The 27,395-nt window shown below is 38.9% G+C and overlaps 1 protein-coding gene across 4 annotated transcripts in view; it reads right to left on the reverse strand.

Moving 5' to 3' along the window:
* slc12a5a (solute carrier family 12 member 5a) overlaps positions 1-27,395 on the reverse strand; it is a 171,164-nt gene that overhangs the window by 29,575 nt on the left and 114,194 nt on the right. For all 4 annotated transcript variants that reach the window (XM_040115505.1, XM_040115503.1, XM_040115502.1 and 1 more), the window contains 3 exons: positions 23,284-23,384; positions 22,617-22,754; positions 7,481-7,627 (listed from right to left, as the gene is read on the reverse strand). In XM_040115505.1, the coding sequence (XP_039971439.1) occupies positions 7,481-7,627; positions 22,617-22,754; positions 23,284-23,384 (386 nt within the window). The remainder of the gene's footprint in view (positions 1-7,480; positions 7,628-22,616; positions 22,755-23,283; positions 23,385-27,395) is intronic.

A 27,395-nucleotide genomic window follows, 5' to 3' on the forward strand; every position in this document is an offset into this window, starting at 1 on the left:
ATATAACAAAATTTTTGGTAGTATTTGTACTCTATAATGTTATTATTATTATTATTATTATTATTATTATTATTATTATTATTATTATTATTATTATTATTATTATTATTATTATTATTCAGTGATCATTGCTTTGGTGTTCCTGCACTGTGTTTAGTGATGATGACATCACGACATTTACATGACCTTTCCCCTTTTCTAAATTGGTTACATTATTTTTAGTTAGATATCTTAGACCAGCAAGACAAAGAACAGAGCGAGTGAGACCTGTAACGGAAGAAAGTCTGGTGATTCCCAGCCACAGCACGACATGCCAGTTATGTTTGACTATCATTATGTATATCTCTGTGAAGACTGTAATGTGGTTAGTGTCACCTGAGGGCCTGGTGGACTGATGATCCGGAGTCAAGAGTGAGTGGGACTGGGTTCTGTTCCTCTTTTTAATCTGGTCCTAATGATCCCACAAGCTCTTCTCCCACCACAGCAGATAAGGTAGTAATTGTTTAAGTGTTTTATCTGATGTGGGCAGTAGCAACGCAGAGGTAGTCTGTCGCATACTGAATCACTGAATCAGCCACCAATGGACTAATATGATTTATACTAGGAACAAGTATGATTAACGTCCTGTACATTAGAGGTAATACATGACTGTGGATTACATATATTTCAGTAATGGTATGGTAAAAGAGCAATAATATTTAAAACAGAGCCATTCTTTTCCCTAAAAGCCATGATTTAGTCTTTAAAACACATGTATAATAAACCCCTACCCCAGAGCAGTGATTATGTTTGTGCGATTGTGACTGTGCATTGATTTTAGAGAGTGGCTTCCTTTTTTTTCTTTCAGTCTTTCCAAAAGCAACAACACGAGAGTTTAAGGAATGCTTATCTGCTCTGACGTAAACTGCAAGCATCTGCATGTCCAGCTACTTGTTCACTACCATACACAATCTTTGTGTACTACCTACAGTGGTAAGGCTAACATAGCGTAGGCTAATGTTCTACTCAAGTTTATCATTCGCTACCTACATTATTTTGTGTGGTTTCTATGGTTATTATTCAAACAAGGTTATGTTTGAACAAAATAATCTGGTATTACATGTTTCCTTAAATTGTCTTGCGGATAATACTAGGGCTTATTAGCTCTACCCTGCAGCACAAAAACAATGCTGCTCCTTTATTTCTGTTGTCTACACTGAGTGTGGTCTTTTTTTCTTCTGATTTTAATTTTAGCCTCAGTCTTTTAGTACAATATAATTTATGTAGCCATTAAGTGCATATTTAAGACTTTTTCACATGCTTCTCATTTCAAAACAAGTCAACTGGACACTAATGATAAGTAGCTAATGATAATTAGCTACTGTAGCTAACTACACTTGATAAAGTATGGTACGGTTGTAGTTGGACAGTTGCTAAGTCAGCCAGCAAAATCAGCAGTGGTCACCTAGAAATGAGAAGCCTGCTCTTATCTACCTTATCTACCATTGTCTGAAAAATTACTAAGAATTGAATGTGGTAAATCTGCCACCGTCATCAGTCTAAACTGCATATGTGCCGTGTGCAAACAATAAACTTGACAGGTGTAGCAACAGTAACTGCTGGGGATGGGGCTTAGTGAACTGTCCATTTATGTATTTTTTTTTTTACGTTGATTTGGATTTGATTTAATCGTTACTGTAGATTAATCTATGTTTCTTAATGTAAACAGTCTTTACAAGACCATTTTTTGTCTGCCTGGCGAGCTCCAGACAGGTTACAGTAACACCCGTGACCTCTCAGAACTCTGTTTTGTCTATGGGGAGATTGCTAATTTCACTTCTATCCTCTGGTTAGTTTCTGATGGCCAGTCTGTCATTTGGTTTTGACTGGAGTACCATAAGTGACATACATGAGGTTTTTTTTTTTTTTTGGTGGAATCCCATTTGGCCTCTTTACCTTTACTTTTAGCAGTGTCCTACTTTATTCCACATGATGCTCTGGGCGTCGCTGCAGACAGGAACATTAACAAACGTCATCCATCAGCTGCTGTCACAAACTCAGTGGATTGTTCTGACCATCCTGCAAAGTTTTCACCGATCTCAGAAGGTCACACTTTGATTTTTGCTGTAAATGTAAATGGGCCAAAACACAATGTTAAAAGTAGATTCAGTATATCCAATAAATAAATGTAAGACTAACATTTTTAGTATTATTTTTTTTCTTATATTTTTTCCCTGTTCAAGTGGTTGATGGCCAAAAAGCCCAATCACTTTACCTGATGACCTTGTGTTTGAATCAGAAGATGATTGGTGGACTGGCACTGGAGGCAGCATTTGTTCTGCTGTAGTGGGCAGGATGAGCAGCATCTTTTTTCCCCACTGACCCAGAGCCTGTGGCCTGTTTTACCGTCCCACTTTAGGGCAGTGCAGGTAACCTAAAACTGTGATGGTTTGAGAGTTTGTGTGATGAGTGAAAACCATACTCTGGTTTGCTAACGCTATCTTTCTCTATGAAACCTAGAGTCAATGCCTGTACTTCCAAACTCCCATGTATCTACCCGATCTCTGGCCTCCAAGCATGCCAGAAGACAACCTCAGATTATGCCGCCTGCCATCTGTCTCCTCCATATGAGGTGTAACAGCAGACAGCTTACATATCAGACAAAAGGGCTGATTTCCTTCTAAGGCGGTCTGAATGCTAGCAAAACTTGAATAATTGCTAAGCCATCATGCTTATAGCTAAGCCTGAGGAATGTATTCGGGGAAGAAGCTAATTTTCATTTTTAAGAAAAGTCTGCTAGCTGTTATACCCCCCCACGCTGACTGCAAAGGACACTTTAGGTCTGTTTCTTCCCAAAGCTACAGAACAACTCTGATTTGGCCTTTAGTCGACCTCGGAGTTGATCAGAAATTGGTTTTGACAGGAATGGAGTTTGCGCTGCCCTGAGAGCGTGCTTCATAAGCATGCTTCATTACACAAACGCAGAATGGTTTTGTCAAGTACAACTTCATTAATTCACATACATTGGTAAAGCAGAAATCCATTTTTCAGTGTGCTGTTTATCACTTGAAATCCCATCCACTGCTCTATCTCCTTCACCGGTCAGGTGAAGAATGACATCAGGGGTAGAGGCCGAGCAGAAGAGGATGAGATGCAGCTGTTTGAGAGGAGGAGGGAGGTGGCAAAGCAGAACAAAAATTGGATGGTAGGTGGAAAGAGAGAAAGGAAGAGAGAGGCAGAGGAAACAAAAGAAAGGAGGAGAGAGAGAGGGAATAATGAGAAGGTAACATGAAAAAAGGGTTGGAGAAACTGAGGAGGCAAAAGAGATGAGAGTAAAAAAATGAAAGCAAACGAGGGAGAAAAGTGTCCTTAGCATTAACAGCAGCTAAATGAGTCACGACAGAGGGCAGACCACTCTTCCTTTCGCAGCATTTGGATTCAAGATCTGGAAGTAATGAGGAAGGCCAAACAGATGACTTTTTATCTAGAATATTAAACCTCGTTTTATCTTGGTGACAAGCCTGCATTCATTATCTGGGCTAAAAATACACACACACAGCACGTTTGAATATACCGGCTTGGAGAACACGGTCTGCGGTAATATACTGACTTAAAATGGCTGGATGTGTGTATTCATGGTTAATGGTATACTGTGTAAGAGCTGTTCCACATGGAGGCACATTCTTCTTATAGTAATGATTCACAGAATGTGTGAGGGTTTGGCATTTTTTTTAATGTTCTGTCAAAATAACGGTGTACAGATATGTGCTGCTGTGACTGCGCATCTAATGAAAAGTGTCAGTGATATCCCACGATGTGAATAAAACATGGGCTCACGCCGTATATTATCGAGTTTGATTCCGTCGCTCTTCAAGTCCTGTGGATTCCACTAAGGTGGGGATTGCTGCATACATGTATGTACACACACACACGTACACACACTCCTGCGGTGTGTTGCCGGCAAGCCCTAGAGGGCTGGGTGGTTATGTGTTATGTAAGGAGCTCAGGAGGAAAGAGGTAGGGGTTTCTCACACACCGTTCACGCTCAGGCTTATCGCCCCGGGGCTTTGCAATGAGCTCGGTGTGACTGATAAGAAATATGTATGGGTGTGTGTGTGTGTGTGTGTGTGTGTGTGTGTGTGTGTGTGTGTGTGTGTGTGTGTGTGTGTGTGTGTGAGAGAGAAAGAGACAGAAACAGTAAGAAAAAAACGAGAGACAGAAGGTGGAAGGAACAGAATACATTTTTAAGAATTTCAGCATTCACTGGTATATGCATGTAAGGAAACTTTCGTGCCTGTGAGTGTGTGCAAGCATAAGAAATTCTGCATAGGAAATTAGAGTATCTGTGTTTGTGTGTGTTGCATGGCTCTCTGTCAAACTGAGTCTGAAAAAGCTTCTTTCTTTAAGGCTTTTTTTTGACGGCGTAAAACTGAGCACGATATTTTTTTCCCAGAAGCTTTAATGTTAAAGCTTCTCTTTAAGAAAATTAATATGCCAATATTAAAATGGGATAAAATTAAATTCTTGCTTTTTTAAAGATGGGCATAGAGCAATTTCAAAATGATATACTGTCCAATGTATACTGTCCCACTGTGTCCTTGGTAAAATTACCAGCCATTTTACTATTTGAATATCTATATTTTAGGGACAATGAATGCTAAACGTTTTTTTTTTTTTTTTTTAATCATTCAGCATTAACATGTTATATCAGTTTCCAAATGTGAACGACAATCCTTACAAAAACAGCCAAAACATACCGCTTTCCCTCAGTATGCTGTTTCAAAGCCCTCTCTACACTGTCACACAGAAACATGATTGGGAAGCATATTGCCCGTGTGTCTGTGCAGGCAACTTTGCTATGGTTGGGATTTGAGGGGGTTGTTCTATAAATACACTCTGTGCTAGAGGAGAATCTAGGCTGCACAAACACACAGACATGCCAACATACAGTCCTGCTACAATGCACAGTGCAAACCAGAGAAAAGATACTCAACGACAGCTGTTAGACCTCATAGTTTGAATTAAACTGTCCTGTACAATAATATAGAAAAGGTTTCATTGTATTTTACATCGACAAGAAAAATTTAAATTGAAATATGTTTCCCGATGCCCAACAGAAAGCTCTCCAGTTGCCACGGGACATTGTCATGTTTTCAACAGAAAAGCACTTCAGGTAAAATGCATCCACCTCCTTTCCACTGAATAGATGACATGTTAGGCATTCAGGGATGATATACAATATATGTTCCCTGACAATCAAATGCATCAAACAAGTCAAACACAATCAGTTTATAACAGCCACTCGGATCACTGACAACAGCGCTGTCGATCCCATGGGACAGTGTCTGTTATAATTCGAGTCTCAGGACCTCGACGGGGTGTCAGTCTAACACCAAAGTCACTTTGACACACGGCTACAGCGCTGTGACACTGACATTCATGGGAACCATCACAGTGTGTTCTCATCCATTTTGTTCTTTTACAGATTGAATGTTTGGTGTCTATAAAATACAACTACAGCAATGAAAGAGTGGCACCTTCCTACTTTCTACTTCCTTCAAAGGGAACCTTGTTTGGACCAAGATAGCCTTCATAGATGTGACTGCAGTTGCATCCACATTATACTTCACCAATGGCCAGTATGATCAAACTAGCTAAAATAAGATAAAAGCTAAAACCTCCTCCCTTCGAAATGCTGCTGTAAAAATAGATATTATGTCTCAAAGGCAATAAAACTCAAACTTTTAACTATGAGTATGTTATTGTATGTGCCAAGAGGCTACAGTATGCGTAGAATGAAAGGCAAAAGAAAACAGGATAACTGATGTTTTGGTAAAGTCTCTTTAAAGCTGCACAAGCTGTACAAGCTGTAAGAGCCTGGTGCAGCAGTCTAATATAGCATTTTTTTCATCTTTTTTCTTTAATCTGGGTATATTCAGTGTGGTTGTCTCGGATTTGATGGGTGTAATATACTGTATGTATGTGACTTTTTGTTTTTTGATTTTTTTTTTTTTTTTTTTTTAAAGGACAAACCTTGTAATATTCTCTGTTTTTTTGTACAATACACAAATCCCATGAAAACACCATAACCAACAATGAATTGATCTGTAGTCAAAGCCTGATATATTTATTTGTTAATGAGCCTCACTGTTGCACTTCCCTTTATTACAATGAACATGGACGCTGTAGTTTATTTTGAATACATCCCACATACACCATCTCGCTGCCGTAAATATTCACTAATAGCTGAAAATACCCAACAAATGCACAATTCATTCCTGTTTGAGTAGCTTTTGCTGAAAGATACAATAACTAACTGTTTTAGGAAATTACTGAGCCTTTTTTAAAAATGAAAGTGCATAATTGTGACCAATTTTTTCAAGACTTCGTCAGTCGGAATGAATGGGTTTGGGGCCACACACAGGCTGGGGAAGATGAAAAGCATTTTAAGACACACTTTTGTTTTTGGTCTTATCATAGCATTCACTGACAATAACAACAATTTAGAATATTTTAAACTTTATCCTTTCATAGTAAACTCACGTCAGGAATTAAGTTTTCTGATTGAATTGATTTAACAATGTAAGTTTCTAAACTTTGTGCAATGGTCAGTATAAAATCTCACTAATGTAACAAAGAAAAAAGGCATTACATCCCGTAGGTGTTTCAGTGTTTTCAGTTTTCAGTTGCCAGAGCTGAATCTACCTTCTGAGTAGACTGTTGTCATATAGCATTGCATTTAGAGACTGAAATACAATTTGTGAGGCAGTGTTCTGTACGCCGGTTAAATCTCAACTTCAGACGGGAAGAGACTAGACAAACTAATTAGGAAGGCTGGCTCTGTGCGACGTGGTTTTTGGATTCCACAGAGGGGGTGGGAGAGAGGAGAATTAATTGTGACCAAGATATTGACTATCTTCCCAATAACAATGAAACTTTCTATCGCGGTATATACAATTTTATACTATATATTTGGCAATGTGTTAAATTTTCTGGAAAACCAAATGAAGAACCATTTATGGATAGAAGAACCAAATGGGAATGGCTATTTTGACTAATCCATTGAATGAAATATCTGACAAATCAAGGAACTTCATTCCCTTTATGCAAAAATCATACACAGACGGTGTTGATTGATTAGCACTATTGCCCATAATGGCCTAAACCAGCCACAGTTACAGTATTAAAGTGATAGGTGGTAAAAATGGTAAACTAAATTTCTCATTATGGACAAAATTGATCTTGCCTGATGGCATTTATTGTTACATTGCCCAACCCTGATCCCAGCAGCTCCTTAGATTCTTTAATCTCCACTGTTATAAGCAAAGGTAATAAAGGTGAACATCTGGTATCTTTTACTACTGCACAGTTCTCCACTTTAAGGTCACTCTTTGGTGCTTTTTTAAATGTGTGAACTTCTGATTTCAGGATAAACTAGGCCAAACCTCCCCCCAGTGTGATTCAACAGACGGGCTTTAGTAAAAGTAGGTGACACACTCACTGTGGCACAGCACATGAAGACAATGATGAAAGTCCCAATGACACCTCCGATTCCCACCAACCAGGTCATCCTGAGGAAGAGGATCACTCCGAAGATGTTCTGGATGCACGGCAGATAGACGCCCATCAGAGTGCCGAGCTGGGGGGCCTGGATTAAGACGAGGGGAGAAGTCATTGTAATAAAAATTCAAACTTGTGGAGAATTCCTGGACCAATAAAGGTTAATTAATAAACTTTATTTCTACCATGATTGATAAGTGGTCATGACTTGTTCTGCGTTCCTAGATAACTGTCAGTTGGCAGGAATTGACACCAGTTTTTGTATACTTTTGAATGTCAGGCAGCTATCAGACTACAGAAGGCAAATGTCTAGCTTAGTGTCACTTGTCTATCACCACAACCCCGACACACCAGATGCAAAGCATTAACTGAATGGCTCCTGCAACATTTGAGCATCTGTGTGAATCGATGAAAGTCAACACACCAGCCGTGCATGCTGGGAAGCAACGTGTGTAGATTTGCTATGGTTTCTTTGCCTTCTCCAAGTGTCATGTGTGAAGAAAACAGACCACCACAAGGAAAAGCAAAGTACAGATGGTCCTACTGCCATTAAGGCAAAACAGACACTTACTATAGGACATCACAGGTTATTACTTTCAAAGATCCAGTTTGGAATTGTAATGTGGTGCATTGGGTTGAAATAACTGCTGCCACATTACTGGCTTTGTTTATCTTTATTTATTGCAAACATTAATATTCATTTGTAATATTTGCCAAGCATCTAAGCATAGCTGTAAAAAGACGCACTGTGTTTTGCAATTCAACAGCTTGATTAAAAGGCTTATGGTGTTTCCATCTACATCATATGCCAAACTGTACTTTTTAATAGGCTTTTTTTTTTTTTTAATTTAAGGGTTTCCCACATTGCTCTCTGTAAATCCTCTGTTGATTTCCAGAACAATAATTACTCAGAGTCCAGGAAACAAAGAAAACTTTGAGATCAGGAGGAAGCGTGGTGGATTTGTTCTAGTTGGTTTTTGCTGCAGTGCTGTCCCCAGTGTGAATCAGCGGACAAAAAGAGAAAGCTGCACTGTACATCCTCATACAGCACAAGAATCAGTTTCAAGGCTGCTCAACTAAAGGCAATTACTGACAGAAGATGTATTTTTGTCGAACTTCAGCTTGATTAAGTTTCTTTTCCTGAAGGTTTTTGGGATGTTCCTTTGCGCGTGCGCACGCGCATTGTGTGCGTGCGTGCGTGCATGCGTGCGCACTTCTGCACCATTGTGATGGCATGTATTAAATCTGAAGGACACATCAGCTGACCCTGTACATAATAGAGAAATATTCATTTCCTGCTCAAGGACAGCTTGGCCAATGAATGGTAATTATGCTGATATAAAGCCATGACCCATTTTACGAAGTGAGAGCACAGACCTTAACTGTCACATTGTTACATCACCGATTACACAGGAACAAACCTTCTCTGCTTCATCTCTGTGCTTTAATACAGACAAACAGGATGAATAGAGGGCTGATTAGCTGTGGTTTATGTCAGTGGAGACATTATTCCACAGGGGGATTTGTCCCAAAAATTTTTATAGTTCACTGATTAAAAACTAAATGTAGCTGTGTGATAATAATTCATCTAACACGAGCAATTTCAGCAAAATGGGGATTACGAGCTCGATCGCTACACACACTTGAGAGCTTACGGAATCAGTGTTATTTGTTGGAGTTGTTTGTTAGATTACTTTAGTTTTGTCAACCAAATACTAATCTTTTTAGGATGGGATCATATATACTGCTAAATTGCTGAACTGACATTCTGAGATATTTTGAGTTGTGTGTAATAATGGATAACGTAAAAACGTGTAAATTGAAACACGTACAAATTTCTGATAAAAGGATTCAAAATAAAACGTAAAAGCTCTCTCCCTCAAATCAAAGAAGCCGTTATAGATGCAGAACATCCAAAAATAATCCCAGCCAATACCATCCTAATGAAGAACTGCAGGACCAGCAGTTTAAAGGAATAGTTAGACATTTTGGGAAATATGCCTACTTGGTTTCTGGCCGGGAGTCAGATGAAGTGACTGATACGACTCGCCTTTCTGGCCGGTAAATATATGGCTACAGCCAGTAGCTGTTTAGCTTAGCTTAGCATAAAGACTGGAAACAGCTACAAACAGCTGTTTTTAAATTTGGTTTTTGTACAGACTAAACAAACACGATAAAACGTGTTAATTAGTGAGCTTTAGAGGTGCTGGTAGGTAGATTTTGTTACCTTTAAACAGTCAGGCTAGCTGTTTCTGTCTTTTTCCGGTCTTACAGTACAGACATTATTGACTTTCGTATCCAACTCCTCTCTTAATTAGAAATAAGTGTGCTTCCCAAAATGTCAAACTATTCCATCAAGAGCACTAAAAGCATCAGCAGCAGTTTACATCTGCAAATATAAACCTGCTGAATGTGCCATCTACAGGTAAAGGAAGTAATACATTCTGCAATTTACACTTTACACTTGTGCCACCTGCATCGGTTGTTATAAATCCTTCTTTTTCTATTCATATTTATGGTTCTATGTCTGCCCGTTTTGCACGTTAAACCCGCACAGTGTAAGGGTTTTGTTAACTGAAGCGATTAAGTAAAGATAACAATGGCTGCTATCATGAAAAATGCTATATAACACTTTGTAAAAGTTTAATAAGAGACATTTTACTTGGCATTGTTATCCAAATATTCATGTTGCCTTAAGTTTGTACTTAGTGTTGTATAAGCACAACAGAAATGCAAAAATATGTTTACAGTCATTTAGAAAAAACATCGCCATTGCATAGTTTCTCCACCAGAGAGCACCAATAAGTTTATTTTTCAACTGTAAAATGTCCCACTCATGGTCACAATTCTTTTCGTTAAATTGGTGAATATATCAATACTGGTATCAGTCGAGCTGTTGGTATCTATCTTTTTATCTTATCTTTTTATCTTATGTCTTCAGTTCGAAAATGCAACGTAAAATAATGATGTGCTTTGGCGAGAGCCTTGAACACTTCTTGGTTATCACTTGATGGTCACTAATCTATTTCTTCAAGTGTGGTTGGTTATTAAATTTGCTGTAACAGAAAGGACACTACACAAGATGGAGGATTTTTTTAAAAGCCCTGCACTGGGAAGTGACAGCAGATGCTGCATTGATAAACCAGACTTTTAATCAAATCATCCTGACAACTGGCTGACATCAAACGAATAATACTGTGTCTGATGCTGCCGTGCCTGATTTGTTTGAAGAGGCTCGCTTTCCAGCCTTAATAATGTACTGTTTGCAGAGAGGAGGAGAAAGAGCAAGAGCAGGAGAGAGAAAGAGAGTGAGCAAGTCCAAACAGGTCTCACAAATATAATTATCTTCTAATTTTATTTAGATAAACAACAGAGCAAGAGCTCACACTCGGAACTGTAATTACTTAGCTTATCACTTTGAAAACCCCTGATCCAGTTGAGAACAGCAGCAAATGACTTATAAACATGTAATTTCATATCATATCAATTCATATCATATCATATCCTATTACATTAACACAGCTTGATATACAGTAGAATGACATGTATTCTGCAACATCTGTGAGAAATACTGTGATTAAAAAAAAAAAGATCAGGCACCACACCTAATTTAAAATTTAAAATAAAATATAGTGTGCTATAATGCTTTTAACTTAATCCTAAGCAAACTGTACTTTATATAATCTTCAGTGCAATACATAAACAAGATCTGCACTGTGCAACAAACTGCTGTAAAGACATGGTTACTGACTTCAGAAAAACATAACTCCACCTTTTCAGACCATTATTATTATAATGGTCGAGAATTTGAAATTGTTGAAAACTGTCCCTTGGTATTTATAGATGCCTTGTGGGGTTTTTATGTAAACAAAGATTCCGCCTATATTCACTGACTCTGTAAATCAGTGGAAAAACATTGCTCCATAGCGCTACTAGTGATCAAAAATTCCAAAGGGAGCCTTTAAAATGACAAGAGATTGAGCTTTGATGTGAATACTGAGGCAGAAAAGGGTGACACTAATTTTTTTGCTGAGGTTAATATTTTTGATGTTGACTGTAAATCAATGGCATTAGTTTACAGATCCATCACAGAGTAAATCCTGACTATCTCAGTAATTGGTTGGTATGGGAATTTAAATGTTCAAAATGGAGATTGGCTGGGTGACATTGTCAAGGTGGCGAGTAAACTCAATGGTTTGCTGCAGCCTTGTTTGTCAGGCATTTTTAGTTAGCAATCACACAAAAAGCTAAATCCTTCATAGCAAATCCAGACCGTCCCCTATTTATGCAATCTGACATCCTCCACTCTGGTCAGATACGGTTGTCTGAAAATTTAAGAGAAACGGGTTAAAATTTTCATTCTTCCTATGAGCATTTATTGCACATGGGATAAATGTATCCCATGTGCAATAAATGCTCATGCTTTTCGGTTTCCAAGCACAGCTTAGCACTTTATCATGTGCCTATTCTTATTGCTGCAGTGTTTCTTTGCTTGTAAGACATAAACCTTGTATTGTATTCTGTATTATGTGTATAGAGTCTGCTGTTTTACTTGGCTTTTATTGTGTCTGTTTGTCTTGCTGCAAAAATAATTTCCTCTTAAGGAACAATAAAGATCAGAACTGAACTGAACTGAACTGAAAACCTATAAACTCCTTTTGTCACAACACATTTATCATCATTTTTAAGTGCGTGTGTGTACGTACAGTTTGTCTTCCATAGAGCTGAATCATAACCTACAATCTTGCCTCTTTTACAACCTAATCTTTACAGGAGGGAATCTCTCAACCTTCAGCCTCATTGTGCTTTAAACAAAATCCAAATCGTGGCCTCCACAGGTTGCTTGAGGGAGCAGCGGAGAACAAATCTTGTCCATCTCCGTCACCTCCCCCTCTATATGATAATGATTTGCACAGTTTGTTATAACTTGTCTAAGTTATGCAAATCAGATTGTGACTCACTGTGACTGTGCATTTCAAAGCATTTTTTTTTTAATGAATAATGAAACCCTGAATGGGCTCCCACCTATGAAACTACATTTGTATGAAAGCAATGTTTACCTCTAGTAAAATATTTTTTTAGGTTAGTTTGAAAATGTTAAGTTTACATTTCACATACGAGTCCAAGACCAGTCAGTCTGCCTATTTCAAATAGAATTGCGACCAGAAAGAAAGGGAGACAGATTTTAACCTATGTTTACAGTAAATAATCAAAAGGAATAATAATTTACTTTAAAAAAAAATCAAATTGTTAAGACCACATGAATAATTTCATTTCTGACCAAATAGACTGTCACATCTTTTCAACTTCAAATTCTTTTTTTTTTCACAGCTCTCCCAGCCAGTAGCAAAGCTGTAATTGAAAATAAAATTTCCATTGGCAGTTCCTTCAGGGACTTGTGTGTAATACACATTAGCAGTCAGGTGTTGCAGGCAGAAAGGTTCCCCTGACATCAGCACTTTGTTGTTAGGCCCAAAAGTGCTGCCACTGCACAAAGTGGGCTGAGGTCAGTTGGTAATAACAGTTAAGTTATTGAAAGGAAAACCTGTGTTGATTTACATACTGTAGTGTACAACAGCAGACATGACACCTTCAAGAGGACGAATGCTTTGTAAGTCCTTTCAAGGTGGGTGATTCTAATTAAAAAAAAAAAAAAAATTCACAGCCTCTTTTATGTGGCCAAATCCTTTGTAGTTTTCCATGTCAAACACATCTAAACAGAATTAGATTGACTAAGAAATACTTGCAGCCAAGACACCAACTTCCTAGATTGTTGATTTTATCAAAAATAGGTAAGAAAAGTTGTTTTTTGTCCTGTTTTCATTTACATGTGCAGACTTACAGAAAGGCAGGTTAAAAAGCACAGCCCAGGTGAACATAATGATAACAGATTATACTAATCTGCCCTAAAAGGTGTATAAATACAATTCAGTATTACAACAAAAAGGTGTTTATGCCTCACAACACACCACAGGAGAGTAACATAACCAAAGAAGGCAGTAACCCTCTCCAGACTACAAAATGTCATATTCCCCACCTGCTCCCCTACACAATGGAGAACCACAATCAAGCAGACCTCGCATGTTGGCCCGCTGTATGATTTTCTGCGGTAGCTCACAGCTGTTTGATAAATTATAATCCACCTTCAACAACAGGCGGGCTTTGGAAAACAGCGCTTGTCAGCTAAAAATCCTGGGTGTTACATAAGATGTACAGACACAGATAATAGATACTTAGAGGGCTTACACTGCATCTGAGAACCTAAACATGATAAAACACCTCTGCGGCTTAGGTACACAGCCTCCAAAACAAAAAAAACCTGGTGAACTAATGGATGCTTCTAATGACTTCACATTGAGAAATAGGCTGAAACTGATGGAACACTTGTGTATGCATTGAATCAATGACCCTGTTGGGGAAAAAGGCTGAATGTTTATTGAAAATGCCGCTTTTCAATTTTTCATTCAATTGGTGTTTCATTTGGTCATTTGTGCACGGGGATTGCAGTCCCGACCAGCGTCCACTCTCTCACACACAGAATGAGTGTCTGTTTAATGGGCTGGGAGCTAGCAGTTTGATGATTTCCCTGGAGAGCAAGCCACCGTGAGCAAAGAGAACACTAACTGCTGCAGAGCCACAGGTATGTCAGTGTGGCATCACTGAGCTTGGAAGGAACAGCTGCCCAACGGACCCATGGGAAGGGCAGTCACCCGACTGAATGGATGGCTCAGGTGTGTTAGACGCACAACAGGACCTTTCAATACATCTGTCGTGGCACCCACTTCAGATTCACTGCTTCCTGCTGGCCTACCACTTACCACTAGCCTCTCACCAGACTGGACCTCTCTTTCTCTCTCCGTCTCTCTAAACCCTCTACATCCATCAGATGCACTTCATCCACAGGATCCACTGAGCTCCGAAGCCCACTGAAGCAATAACCAAATATGGTATTGAAAATTTTTTTTAAAAAAATCTGAAATTTCCTCCGTTTCATTCTTAATTCCAAGACTGCCCTCACTGTAAAGACAACATGACTGAGTTATTCGTTCAATCTTTTAAAACAATCTATGTTTAAGCTTCCTCACAAGCAAACTCTTTCATAGAAAATGTAGAAGCAGTGGGATGTTGTTTTGGTGTTGAAAAACCTCTTGGGAAGAAGGTCTGGGTGGATGATTGGGTCAACAAAGCGTGTGACTGTGACATGGGAAACCCAACCCTATCACCAGAACACATGAATACTGGACACTAGTCTCTCATCATACAGTCAACACTGGTTTCTTTTAACCATGACGGCAATGTTTTCCTAAAATTAAGTAGTAGGTTTAGTAGCCTAACTTAACCAAACCTTAACCAGAGAGGTGGCAGATCAGAAGACACTCATATGAATCATTTGGAACAAAACTGACAAGCAACGTATTTTATTGTTGAGATATAGGGACCTCATTCCTTAATTCCTTCATACCTTCCTAGAAAAAAGACTGTATTGATCTTTATTTCCTTTCCCTCTCTTTCCATACACCCCCACAGTCTTATCTCAATCCTCCTATGGACATCTCCTGAACTGCTGAGACTAGCAAAGGTTGCGCTCTCTCTCTACTAGACATTAAGAGTTTTTAGAAGAGAAGAATTAAAAAGGGAAAGCGAAAGGAACTTCATATCCTTGGCTAGCTGCAGGGTTAAAGAAAATGAAAGCGAGAAACTGCAACGGAGCAGGGGGAGGAATCTTGGGAGACCAGTTGTAGGAAAGAGGAAATGTCCAGGCCTTCAGGCTCTGGGACACCCTGCTTAGGCTGACAAAACCAGTGTTATATTTTAAATCACTTATTACAGGAATTATATATCCTCACCAGCAGGACCAGCATCCACGTCAGAGTGAAATCCCCATTGATTTGTAGTCAAATTTTTATCAGTCTACATGGGCCAGCTGAGAGCAATGTACAAACTTAACTGTAGGATAACGTCATCGAATTCAACATCATGAAAGTTGTGTCTGTCTCCATTATCAACAGGAGATCATGATGATTAATTCATCAACAAGTTAATGCATCAAAGTAACACATTATATGTACCACATTCTTGTTTGACTTCTCTGCCTGATGGAGGAGAGGAGAGGAGAAACAGAAGAGAATAGAAGAAAAGAAGAGGAAAGGAAGGGAAAGGATGAGGTGAGGAAAAGAAGAGGCAATAAAAAAGGGGGGGGCCCTAAATGACAGTGAGCGAGGCAGACTGGGAGCTTGTAACGCCATCGCCATGCTCTGCTGGCCAAACAGGAGCTGATGGGGCAAATGTGTTTCTGCTCAGGTGTGCTGAATTATTAAATAGACAGAGAGAGGAGAGGCCAGTGAACATCAGCCTCCCTGACCGGCTGTGGATGAACCAGTCACTCAGCGGTCAACACTCTGCGTGTGTGTGTGTGTGTGTGTGTGTGTGCGTGTGCGTGTGCGTGTGCGTGTGCGTAAAAGCACTATTCACTGGTTACCTGTAAAACACTGACTGCTGTAGCCCAAAGTCCTCGGTCGTGCTTAAGGCTCACCACCCCAAAATAGCGTCTACACGTGTTACTAGAATATTCTAGACTAAAAGACTCCACAAAGCCTCTTGTGTTACTGCCAGTTGTGAAACCTCTATTTAGCTGCACTATCAGATTCAAGGCTAAAAGTCTCCCTATCCACTAATGGACATGTGCTGGTGAACAGCAGCTATACTGAATCTATTGCTTTCTGAAATTCAGGTCAGCAGTGGCGGACGGGTGAGTTGAAAATGTATTCTACACTGCAAAAACTCACCTACAAATCAGCAATAGTAGCAACTGTGTTAAAAAAAAAAAGACTTGATATAAGTATTGAGACTTCCGAGATTTGAGATAAAACTGGCTTACCTGTTTTTTAATTCTTCTCAATCATCAATTATTTATCTTGAGACAAGTTTGATGATTTAATGCAAATGGTGACAAGATCCTCTTTCTTGGATAAGAAAAAAAAAAAAACAAGATTTAAGACTGACTTTAAATGACTTTCCTGAATTGTCCTTTTTTTTTTAAAAGTAAATTAATCGATTAGATTATTGACAGAAAAGGAATGAGCAGCTATTTTGATAGTTGGCTAATAATTTCAGTCATTTTTCAAATGGAAATGCCAAAAATTTGATGGCTCAAGTTTCTCAAATGAGAATATCTGCTGATTTCATTCCTCATATATCATTTAAAATTATTATAAAAAATAATTGCAGTGCTACATAGAACCTAAACCTCCACTTTGCCTGTTAGCATGGTTTCTTAGCTGAATGGACGATATATTTCTGTTGAGCTCCGCGATGAAGGCCCATGCACGCTGCTGTAATATATAACATGAATTAACATTAATTAGGATACATCCTTCAGAAGGCTGCTGATGGGAATCTACTGAGAGGGGGAGGGAGGGTGCGATGGGGGAGATGGCGGGGGCAAAGCTAAGAGCAGGGATCGTAAAACACCCAGAAAGGAAACAACGTTTATGTAAGGGAACATTACTCTGTAAAAAGCAGAGGCAGAGAGCGTATGGAATAATGCTGCTGTAATTCTTGACGAGAGCACCCGTGTAGAAAATTACTGGATAAAAATGAAGAGGTTCATGGTTTGTATTGTGTTTGGTTGATTCCCAGGACATTACAGAGCAAATACTACAGTATTTGTTATGTCGGATTTTATAGGTCAAATAAAATATAAGAAGCTAGTGCAAGACCAACGGTTTTCATAATTTGTCATTTTGCCCACTGTTACTCGATGCAATTACATTTTTAACAATAAATACAGTGAATAAAGACATACATTTCTGTATTTGGAAACAAGAAGGAAAGACTCAAAGTTATTGCTCAGCTTGATTTCTGAACTTGTAAGACTAGAGGCCAAGATAGAAATCTTGTTATTTTCATAGACATGGATTTTAGGTTCAGCAGCCATATCAAGGCAATAACTAAATTTAAACTTTTTATCATCTAAAACAAAAAGCAAGAATAAGAGTCCCATCTCGAACACAAGTATTAGAGAGGATCTTTTTGCCATCTACAGCAAGGTGCACTACTGCAAAGGTCTCTTGTCTTGTCTTCCATAAAGATCGTTAGACAACTGTAGCACAGGGGCTTAACATATTACTCCTGTTTTTAAATCTTTACACTGGCTTCCATTTAGTTATGGGACAGATTTTAGAGTGCTGCTCACTTTACAAATCACTACGACTCAGAGACAAAATACATCTCTGATAATGAAGAACACGTAGAACGTAGCAGACCCCTCAAATTTTTAGTAACCAAACATGGCAAAGGTGGATTTAGATACGATGCTGCACACAAATGGCATCAACTTCTTGAGGATCTTAAATGTGTCCCGGCATTAGTCACTTTCAAATCTAAATAGAAAACTTTGATTAATTAATTTCTCTACAGCAATTTTATTTCTTCTATTGCATTTGGAGCAACTTATTATTGCACTGTAACTGCACTGAAAATTTATCTTCAGTGTATTATTTTTTGTTTTATTTGTATTTCAATTTATTTAGCTCTTCACTGTGTTTCTAAACCTGCCCTGACATATTACCACCTTACTGATATGCTTAAAGTGTCAGCAAAGAGTTGCCTATTTACTAATCCAGCAGCTACAGAGAAACATAATCATTCATTTTGACTCATGTTTCTGTCCAACTGGTCCAAAGTCCAATAGTCACTCTTTTTTAAATCTGTTTTGGTTTCCACCAACTCCTGATGGAAATATCTGGTTCTTCATAGGGTCAATGCTCCACTATGTTGACCAGCTAGTTACTAACTTTGTCTACAGTATTTGTTTTTTGGTACTTTGTAAAGTGGATTTTTAGACCTTTTTGATGAAATCAGCTGCTTGCTGCTAGAAGCAATGCCGATGAAAGCGGTGAACTGAAACAGTAAAGTTGTGTGCCGAAAAACCAAAACAATGAGATGAAAGATGCTAAAATGCTCAGTAGAGCTGAGGGGAACTGCAGAATCAGGTGATAATTCTCACTGGGTTTCATCATGAGCAACCCCTTTCAAAAAAAGTAATTTGATTCAGTGATAAAAATAAAGTTTAAAAAAAAAAAATGGTAATAGCAGCTTTAAATGTTGTTCTAATGCATTTATTTTTGAAGCACTTTGAATTACCTCTGAGATCAAAAGGTTCTATACAAATAAACCTGCCTTGGCCTCTTGTGTTAAAGGAATAAATTCAGAGAAGAACAAATCACCAGCAGCTTAGCTGTGACTGGTTTCCATCTTAACTTGTGCAACCTCCAGACTACTCTCCCTCGTGTCACACGCCAACAAAATATCTAATCCTGGCTTTCACACTGAGACAAAGAAAGCCCGCTGCCTCGCTCTCCCTCTCTCACAACTCACTTGCTTCCTCACTCGAGGGACCGATGATGAAGGAGATGGAGAGCCAAGGAGAGGGAATGGAGTGAGAAACAAAGAGGGAGGGCGATAGGGGGAGAGAGAGGGGCCGCTATGTGAGCGATAAAACGCCACAGGCTGCCTTAATGAAAAGCCTCTCATGGCGATGGAAAGAGATTGCCTGTGGAATGGGCTGCTGATTGGAGAAGCAGCAGCTTGGTGTAGCGTGCAGACTAATTAAAGAATTGAAGGGGTTGAGGTGACAGAGGGGAGGTTAGACCTGCTCCCAGGGTTAGCTGAGCTAAGGAGAACCAGACAAATACACTGTACATCTGGGACAACTGGGAGAGCTGGGATAATGGGGGACTGCCCTACTAGCAAACAGTTCTACAGTGAAGACATGTTGAAACAATGCTGAATTCCCATGTGGACACAGTTGTTGGCTAAAATGCTACCTGCATTATTTTTACAATCAGGATATAATAGAAAGCAGCTTTAAAACCTGTTTGAAGGTTAGGTCACCCAAATTCCATCAGTTTTCAGAAACAGTGTCCCTATTACGCTTGATAATCCACAGATCTCACTGTCAAGTGTTTTCAAAGGGTAGTATTTCCAGTGAAAACTGTTCACAGTGAGGTCTTTTGATTATCTTGTTAAACTGAGAAATTATTTCTGGAAAGAGAGGTTCCTATTAGTGTTTTCAAAAGTAATCTAAATTGTACTGGGCTGGAGGCAGAAATCTCAAAGATGGATATGTGAAAACCTGTGCAAATAAAACCAAAACTATCGGCATGGCTATATATCACCAGAGGCAAGTACTATTTTTACCACTATAAAGATGTACTGTATTTTTTTGCTCATTTGGGTGAGCTGACATTTTAAATATGACATTTTAGTGTGCTTTAATGTTTAACTGTTCATCATCCAAAGGGGTCAAGTACATTTTTGCCATTTGTCAAAAACTTTTATGAAGCTATGAAGGTGTTGGGTTTGTATTCTTGAGGTGAAAAGTTAATTCTTGACTTTGGAAATAGCAATTTGACAGAAAATTCCACTAATTGTGTTTGTTTGGAGCTTTTAGCCTCATATGGTGGCCTACATCAGCTTGCTCAGTTACCACTGAGATGGTTTAGTTTAGTTTTAACAAGACTAAGGGCCAGTTTATGGTCTAGTTCTTTAGACCTGCTGTTGTACCACGTCAGAAGTCAAATGTGTTCATAGTTGTTCCCAAGAGCCACACTGGAAGGTGGAGTGAAAAGCCAGCTGTGAGGGGAGTGATATAATTTAAAATGGGGATAACGGCATTTTCAGTCAGAGCCCATAGTGCTGTACTGGGCTGTTCACATTAAAGTGCCACAAATAGTAGCATAACAAATGAAAAAGGATAGCTAGTAAGAGAAGTATTATGCCTGGCTCCTCTCCTGGTCATAAACCAAAGTACTGGACAAATTAAAATTTCGACTTTAGCATCGATATACATCAAAAGTTAAGGGATCATTAAAGTTATTATAATTCACCCTGAGCGGGGCATTAATGGCTATACCAAATATCATGGCAATCCATCCAACAGCTGTCATGACATTTCACTTTAAACCACAAATATCAACCTCATGGCGGCACCAGAGGTAAAGTCAGCGGATCACCAAAGTCATTAGGCTTCATACTCTGGGGACCATGAATTTATGTGCAAAATTTCATTGTTATCCATCCAACAGTTGTTGAGATATTTTAGTCTTGATCAAAGTGGTGAGCCAACCAACTGACACTTTCGTCCCTTGAGCCATACCGCTTGCATGGCTAAAAATTAGGTCGACAACAACTAAACGACTAAACCATCCCCATGACATCTATCCAATGATAAGATGTTGCTGAAATGTACAGAAAAACCTAGTGGGATGAGAATTCTTTTTTTTTTTTGTCAAAAAATGATTCTATTCTTCTCTAAATCGCTATGGTCATGAGGTTGATTGTACCTATAAACCTTTTCTCCACTGTCAGTTTAAAATGTTATTTTCACTGAGGATCTACTGTATATCTACAGGACTCATCTGGATTCACAGTGGAAAAAAGTAGACAGTGTGTCTATCAGACACACTGTCATCCAAGGTCATCATCAGTGATTTGCTTCAAGGTGAGAAAGAAGAACGAGTACCGGAGTGAAGGAAAGGAAGGGAGCAGAACATGTGAATCAGTCACTTTCAACCAGTCTGTCACAATAATTTGACATAACGCCTTTCAATATTTGCGTCGTCATCATCATCATCATTATCAGCATCTCTTCTCATTTCACCTTTGCTATATTACAACTCGTTGTGGAGCTGGAAAGTAAACTCCTTCCTGCTGGCATCTCAACACCCAACAGCAGAAAATATACCCAGGGATGATGCGGAGGGAAATCATTAGTGAGTGGCATTTAAGATGCAATCCAGTACCACAAACAGGGCATTTATAATATCAACAAAAAAGGACTGACAACTTGCAAAACTGGTGGACTTTTTCTGGCTCCCCAGTGAGTGCGTTAACAAAATCACAAACTGTGCTATTAAGGATTCGTGATGTAATCTAATGGAAAGTACAAATTTATATCTGGTACCACTTAATGACCCTCTCTTGGCAACAAACGTAACAACCTTCCTCAGGTGGACAAGTTGTCCAGAGGACACCATAAACAAGATTACAGCAGCAAATGTGAATCCGCAGGACAGTGATTCATCTATGTACACTCTGCGTCATACTGAGGAGGGAGTAGGATTGGTGTAAGATGCTTTTAATAATTTGTTCAAGAAGGAATCATTTTTTGTAACTAAAAACATTACCTTTTTGTGCAGACAGCTTAAACTGTCATCTCATTATTTACACTGTAGCCCGTAACATCATTAGTCTGATGAAACTATATCAAACTGGTACTGTAGCAACATGGAAACTCCTTTGGAAAGATGCAGCATACCAGACATATCTGATTATAGTAAGCTGCTTTCAATCACATTTTAAGTGTATTCAAATTTTTTTTTTAACAAATAGATTATACACACCATTAATGCTTTTGTGATGCATGCAACACATTTAGAGCTACTTGTTTTATTTATTTATTTATTTATTTATTTGTTTGTTTGTTTGTTTGTTTGTTTAAAAGGACCTGGTAAGAGTTTACCCAGATTGTACATCCTCGTGCAACCAGAATTTGGTGTGCTCGCTTATATAAGAAATAGATCACAGTGAAAAAAAAAGAGAAGATAAAAATGGTGAGAAAATGCAAATATGCTGCATCACAGTATGCACAAAAAAACCAAACAGTAAACTACTAATTGTTTATGCTGTAATTAGATTTTTATAATTAGATTTTTATTAGCAGAATTTTATTATTTTATATTTTTAAGTTCAAAATAAACACAGATAAATTCCCTAAAAACTAAAAAGCCTCCATGTTGCACTTTGCTTGACATGATTACATTTCACTTGTACTTTGCTTGTACTGTTTTTTATAATCTCATTGTAAATACATTTGTAAGGAATCTTGCAACAACATACACCACTGGTAAACAAAGACATACGAGTAATATACTTAGATTATACTTAAATTTATCCACTGTGACTTAAATTGTGTTATCAAAATGCCTGATTACAGTATATCCGCAAGCATGAATACATAAATGTATGTACTGTGTGCTGTATGTATGTATTTCAGCATGTCATCTGTCAAATACCTTGACGGGTTTCTTGCGCGATGACTCAGCCTCATTGTTCTCGGCCTCCTCGTGCTCCTTGCTACCTTGGGGCAGGTTGGAGTAGTTGGCCAGGCTGCTGAGAAGAGATGACACCATGGGGCTGGTGTCCATCTCCTCCTGCAGAGACACAAACATGGACAGGAAGGCCGGAGTCAGTGTTTTCAACATTGTTTGAACCCTTTCAGCCAGTCAACTGATATCTATCAAATTAAATACTTGATTAGTGTTTCAGTAGATCACTTGAGGATCAGTAACTATTTCAGGTACTGTGCTACCCAGCTTTGGCGAATTCTGAACCCGTTTGGAAGAGAAAAAAAAGTGCTTACATGATAAAATGTTCACTGGCTGAGTTTGCTTTGTTTTTTCTTGTTTATTCTACAAATCCCACAGAGAACGTAATGTAAATACATTTTTGCAGAGCTGTGGAAAATTGCTTCGTTGAAGTTCTCTCCTGTAGCAGTGTGAGATTTGCTTGTATTAACCTAAGGTCCCCACATGCCCTTCACACAGTAATTACCCTCATTAATCGACGTCGGAGCCCCTGTTCAATCACTGAATTGTGAGAATGAGTGTATCCTGCTTCTTAATATCATGCCTGATTTTGTGTTTTTAAAAAACAGTGTTTTTGTAAAATATTGGACTGTACCTCAAACAAGGCCATGTGCTTGCCGTCATACTGCTGGCTCTTCTCTGCGGCGGCGTCACTGCTGTTGATGAAGGGGCTGCTCTCCTTGGGGTTACTGTCGCCTGAAAGAAACGCAAACACGCACACACACACACACACACACACACACACACACACACACACACACACAAACTCCACTTTTAGACTGTACTGAAACAAAGCAGACCACAAAGGGCACAACAGCAGAAATCAAAATGCAAGAGCCAGATAAGAGTTTCTTCGTGCCAGGATAACCCTTTTATGGGCTAACAACAACTTACAAGAACTGACTGACTTTTGAAAAGATGGTTATTTATTTATTTATTTATTAATCTATTGTTCAAGCAAAGAGACGCACAGACAGAGGACTAAAACCAGAGGTAGTCTGCCAGAAAAGGAGGGGAGGCTTGTCGTCTCCATAAAGCATCCATAGTGTGCAGAGAAACAGGACCATACCTAATGGAGTGTGCACTCACAATATGTGCAGTGCTATATATTCCATATGGCCACAGGAAGAAAGTAAACTGGAACAGCTCAATCAGATTGTCGCTACACTGACAAACGATGGGATCACAAGTTTGAATAGAGAAACAGTAAGAAATGTTCAAACACACGGCAGCTTTCTACCTTCAAAACACCGAAGGGTAGAAAGAGTCTGATGTTATTTAGGTGGCAGCATGTTCACAGTCAAAGGCACAGGGCAAATCTCCAAAACAAATCATTTCAGTGGGACAGCATCCAACTCCTGGGAAATTTATTGATTGGACATTCTACAAAACCGTTGAAAAGCTCATTGATTTCCATTTGAGGCTTGAAAATGGATCACAGACAACTTCAGATGTTCGTCAATCCATTTTCAATTGGACTGCTCCACTCCAACCATGTGCATCGCTAAATAGACTCTTTAAGTCCTTTACGTGAAACAGTTAATGAAACAAAAGTTGAGCATAAAAACACAGGGACAAAAAAAATTAGAGAACGGAGAGGATGAGCTAACCTCAAAAAGCCAGTAAAAGCCTTCCAGCAAATTAACTTGTTTATTATGAAGGAGCCACAGGAAGTCTTGAGTAATTATCACAAGCAGTGGTTTCTGTGGTCAGAGATAACAGAAGTTGGAAGTTTTGCACCTTTAAAACTTTTTAAAACATTTTTAACAAGATTTTGTTTCTGGTAAGCTTCAAACCCACTAACTGGTTAGAACTACAGGTTCTTATCGCAATACACATAATTGAGGTGAGAAATACCTTTGTCTGTGCTGTTGCCAGAATTACAGTGGCTTAACTGTGCTTCTGCATTAGACACCTGTGGTGGCTCTGCAGGTCTATAGAGGGTCCTGTTGAATCATGAAGTTAAAATGGTTTGCACCCTTCAGGAATGTAAGTACAAAGAAGAGAGAGCTGCAGCGTTGGCTGCTTGGTCTGTTCAACCTCATATTTCTGGTGCAGATATGTTTGTTTATAGGGAAGAGAAAATGGAGGAGACTGAAGAAAGGCTCAGCAATCTTGTTGTTTATGGTTGTGGGAATGACTTTGCACTTTGTAATCCAGCAAACACTTGCCAGTGCAAATCTAATCCACACTGTTCATGTTGCTTTTTATTAGACAGGGAATAAGAGAAGGCAAACATGATTAATTGAGGTAATCAAGTAATCCTCAATTATTAAAAAAGAAAAAAAAAAGCATTATACAGATTTGTCTTTCATAGTGTTGAAGCAGCTCTATGACTCTGGTGCATTTGTCCAGTATTTCGGAATTTTTAGGCAGGAGCGAAAACTGTCGAACTCTTACTAAGAACTGGATCGAGCCAGAAAAGGAGGGTCTCAGTCGTGTTACAAGTGACCTCTGAGGGCTGTTTGTTTGTGGTGTGAAAATAAAACAAACCAACCACAGGATTTTATCATCCTAATTAGAGCTAAACCGATAAATCATCCAGTCTGATGTACTGGCCAATATTAGCTTTTTTCAGATATATTGTTATCGGTGTATATAACAGGGGATGAGTGGCAAGAAAACTGCATTATAGAGATGCCAAATTAGGTTTGAGGTAACAAGAGACAGTGTCTCCATTATATACTGTAGTTTGTCCACCAGAGCGCACTGATAAGTTGATTAATCAACAGTAAAATTTCAGTACCATTGGCTGATATACACTGCTGCATGTATCATCAGATTTTCAAAACTTCCAAATATCCCTATTGGTCAGGCTTTAATAGTCATATGGGATTTTAGCATGAATTGAAAAACTAAACAACCATTAAATATTTATAATGGTCTTATAATGGAGCTGTACGAGCAGATTCTTTATTTCCTTTATTTACTATGGCAACACTTGTGACTATGTAAGTGCAATGATTTAGCCTGATCAATCAAAGTGAAAAGAAGTTAAAATAATGGTGTGTCGTGCTTGTGCCCGACTCCGTGAATTTTCAAATTTACTCATTACAAAAGATACTGAGACATACTGACCACACAGTCTCTAGAAATGGACCAGAATTAAAAAGCATCAATGTGTAATATTTTTTTCTGTAGTCCAGATGAAATGATCCAATGTACAGGTGTGAAACTGACCTGAATCCAATGTAAAAGTGTAAATCAATCAGTATACTGAAAACAATGCAACAGCTCGACTGAAAAGTTTGGTTCACTGTTGTCAATCGAGCCTTTCGAAAGTGACCAATATTTCAAGAAAAGTTATTAAGCAATCCCTCACATTCTTAAACACGTCTAAAATAAAAATAAAGCACTAACTAAAACTACACGGCACACATTGAAAACAGCGACAAACCAAACACATATTTGAGTCTGACTTGATTTGATGCAGTTGATTACGGAGGCTGTAACCACGCCAACCCACCACAGCCTCATGTGGATTCGGGGAGAATACTGTCTGTTATTTTGCACCTCACTGTTTGGGGCCTTAACGTCTGATTAGCCTTAGTACTTGAACTGCTTCCGGACCAGACGTTTGCCCTTGTCTAGAAAAATAATTAAATCTAGTCACTTTATTCACCAAGTACAATGAAGGTCTCGGTGGTGAAGGCGGCGCAGAGTAAGCTGTCTTATTTGCGGCTTCCCCTTCGAGCATCTCTTGAGGGAGACGGCAGATTGCTCTCCCTCTGGCTCTTGGTCCTGTATTGGACCGAGCACCGCGAGACCAAGTTATTTATAGTCAGGATGCCGCAACCATGTGCCATGACGTCGGGGCACTGCTAACAGTCAGCACACTGTTCTACAGAGACAGAGCAATAGGGCCACTCAGACTGAGAAAAGGGGCCAAGCGTGAAGATTCGGAGCACGAAAAGAGCACAGATGGAAAAGAAAGAAGCCGGCAGGGGAGAGGTTAATGCAAAGAGTTGGAAAGTAAGAGAACGAGGGTGTTGATGAGAAGATGGAGAAAGACGCAGAGAGATGGGCCGAAAGCAAACAGTAAAGCGAGCAAGATATGGGCTCAGACAAAGACGAGGCAGCCGGACCTGAAATGGGAACCCGCAGAGGGACAGAGGGAGAGGAAAGAGAGAGAGACACACTTATGTGTCTGGCTGTAAAACGTAAAAGCTTCTGCTCCACTTAAGGTTCAGCTCACTTTGACCCGCAGGTTGAAACATACACAGCCGTTAAAAGGGAGGCGAGAGCATCCTACAGAGGGTTTTCAGAACACGTGGATTATTTCGTTGTTTGTTTTAAACTATTTCTGCCTCTTCAGACCATGTGAGGAGGATAGGCCTCTATGAAACAAGACATGCAGTATAATAATATCAGGCTTGTAGTATACTGCAGAGATGAGATAAACATCTATGAACACAGATGAACAGGTGAACACAGAATGCACCGTATGCACTAATGTATGCATTTAAACATGGACTGATTTTTAAAAAAACGCTCCCTATTTGCTACCTAACTCCTGCATTTACTCTGTATATTTTATTTAAATAAAATAAGTGTAAAAAGCTTGGAATGAAAACTGACAAAAAGGACAATAACTGAATTAATGATGAAAAAAAAAATGATGTAATCATTTAAGTCATTTAAGAAAAATGTCAAATCTTCTGGGTCTTCTCTGGTGTGAGGATTTACTTCTTTTCTAAATTTTATATA

The sequence above is a fragment of the Xiphias gladius genome, chromosome 21 (assembly GCF_016859285.1).
Source record: "Xiphias gladius isolate SHS-SW01 ecotype Sanya breed wild chromosome 21, ASM1685928v1, whole genome shotgun sequence".
Lineage (NCBI taxonomy): Eukaryota > Metazoa > Chordata > Actinopteri > Istiophoriformes > Xiphiidae > Xiphias > Xiphias gladius.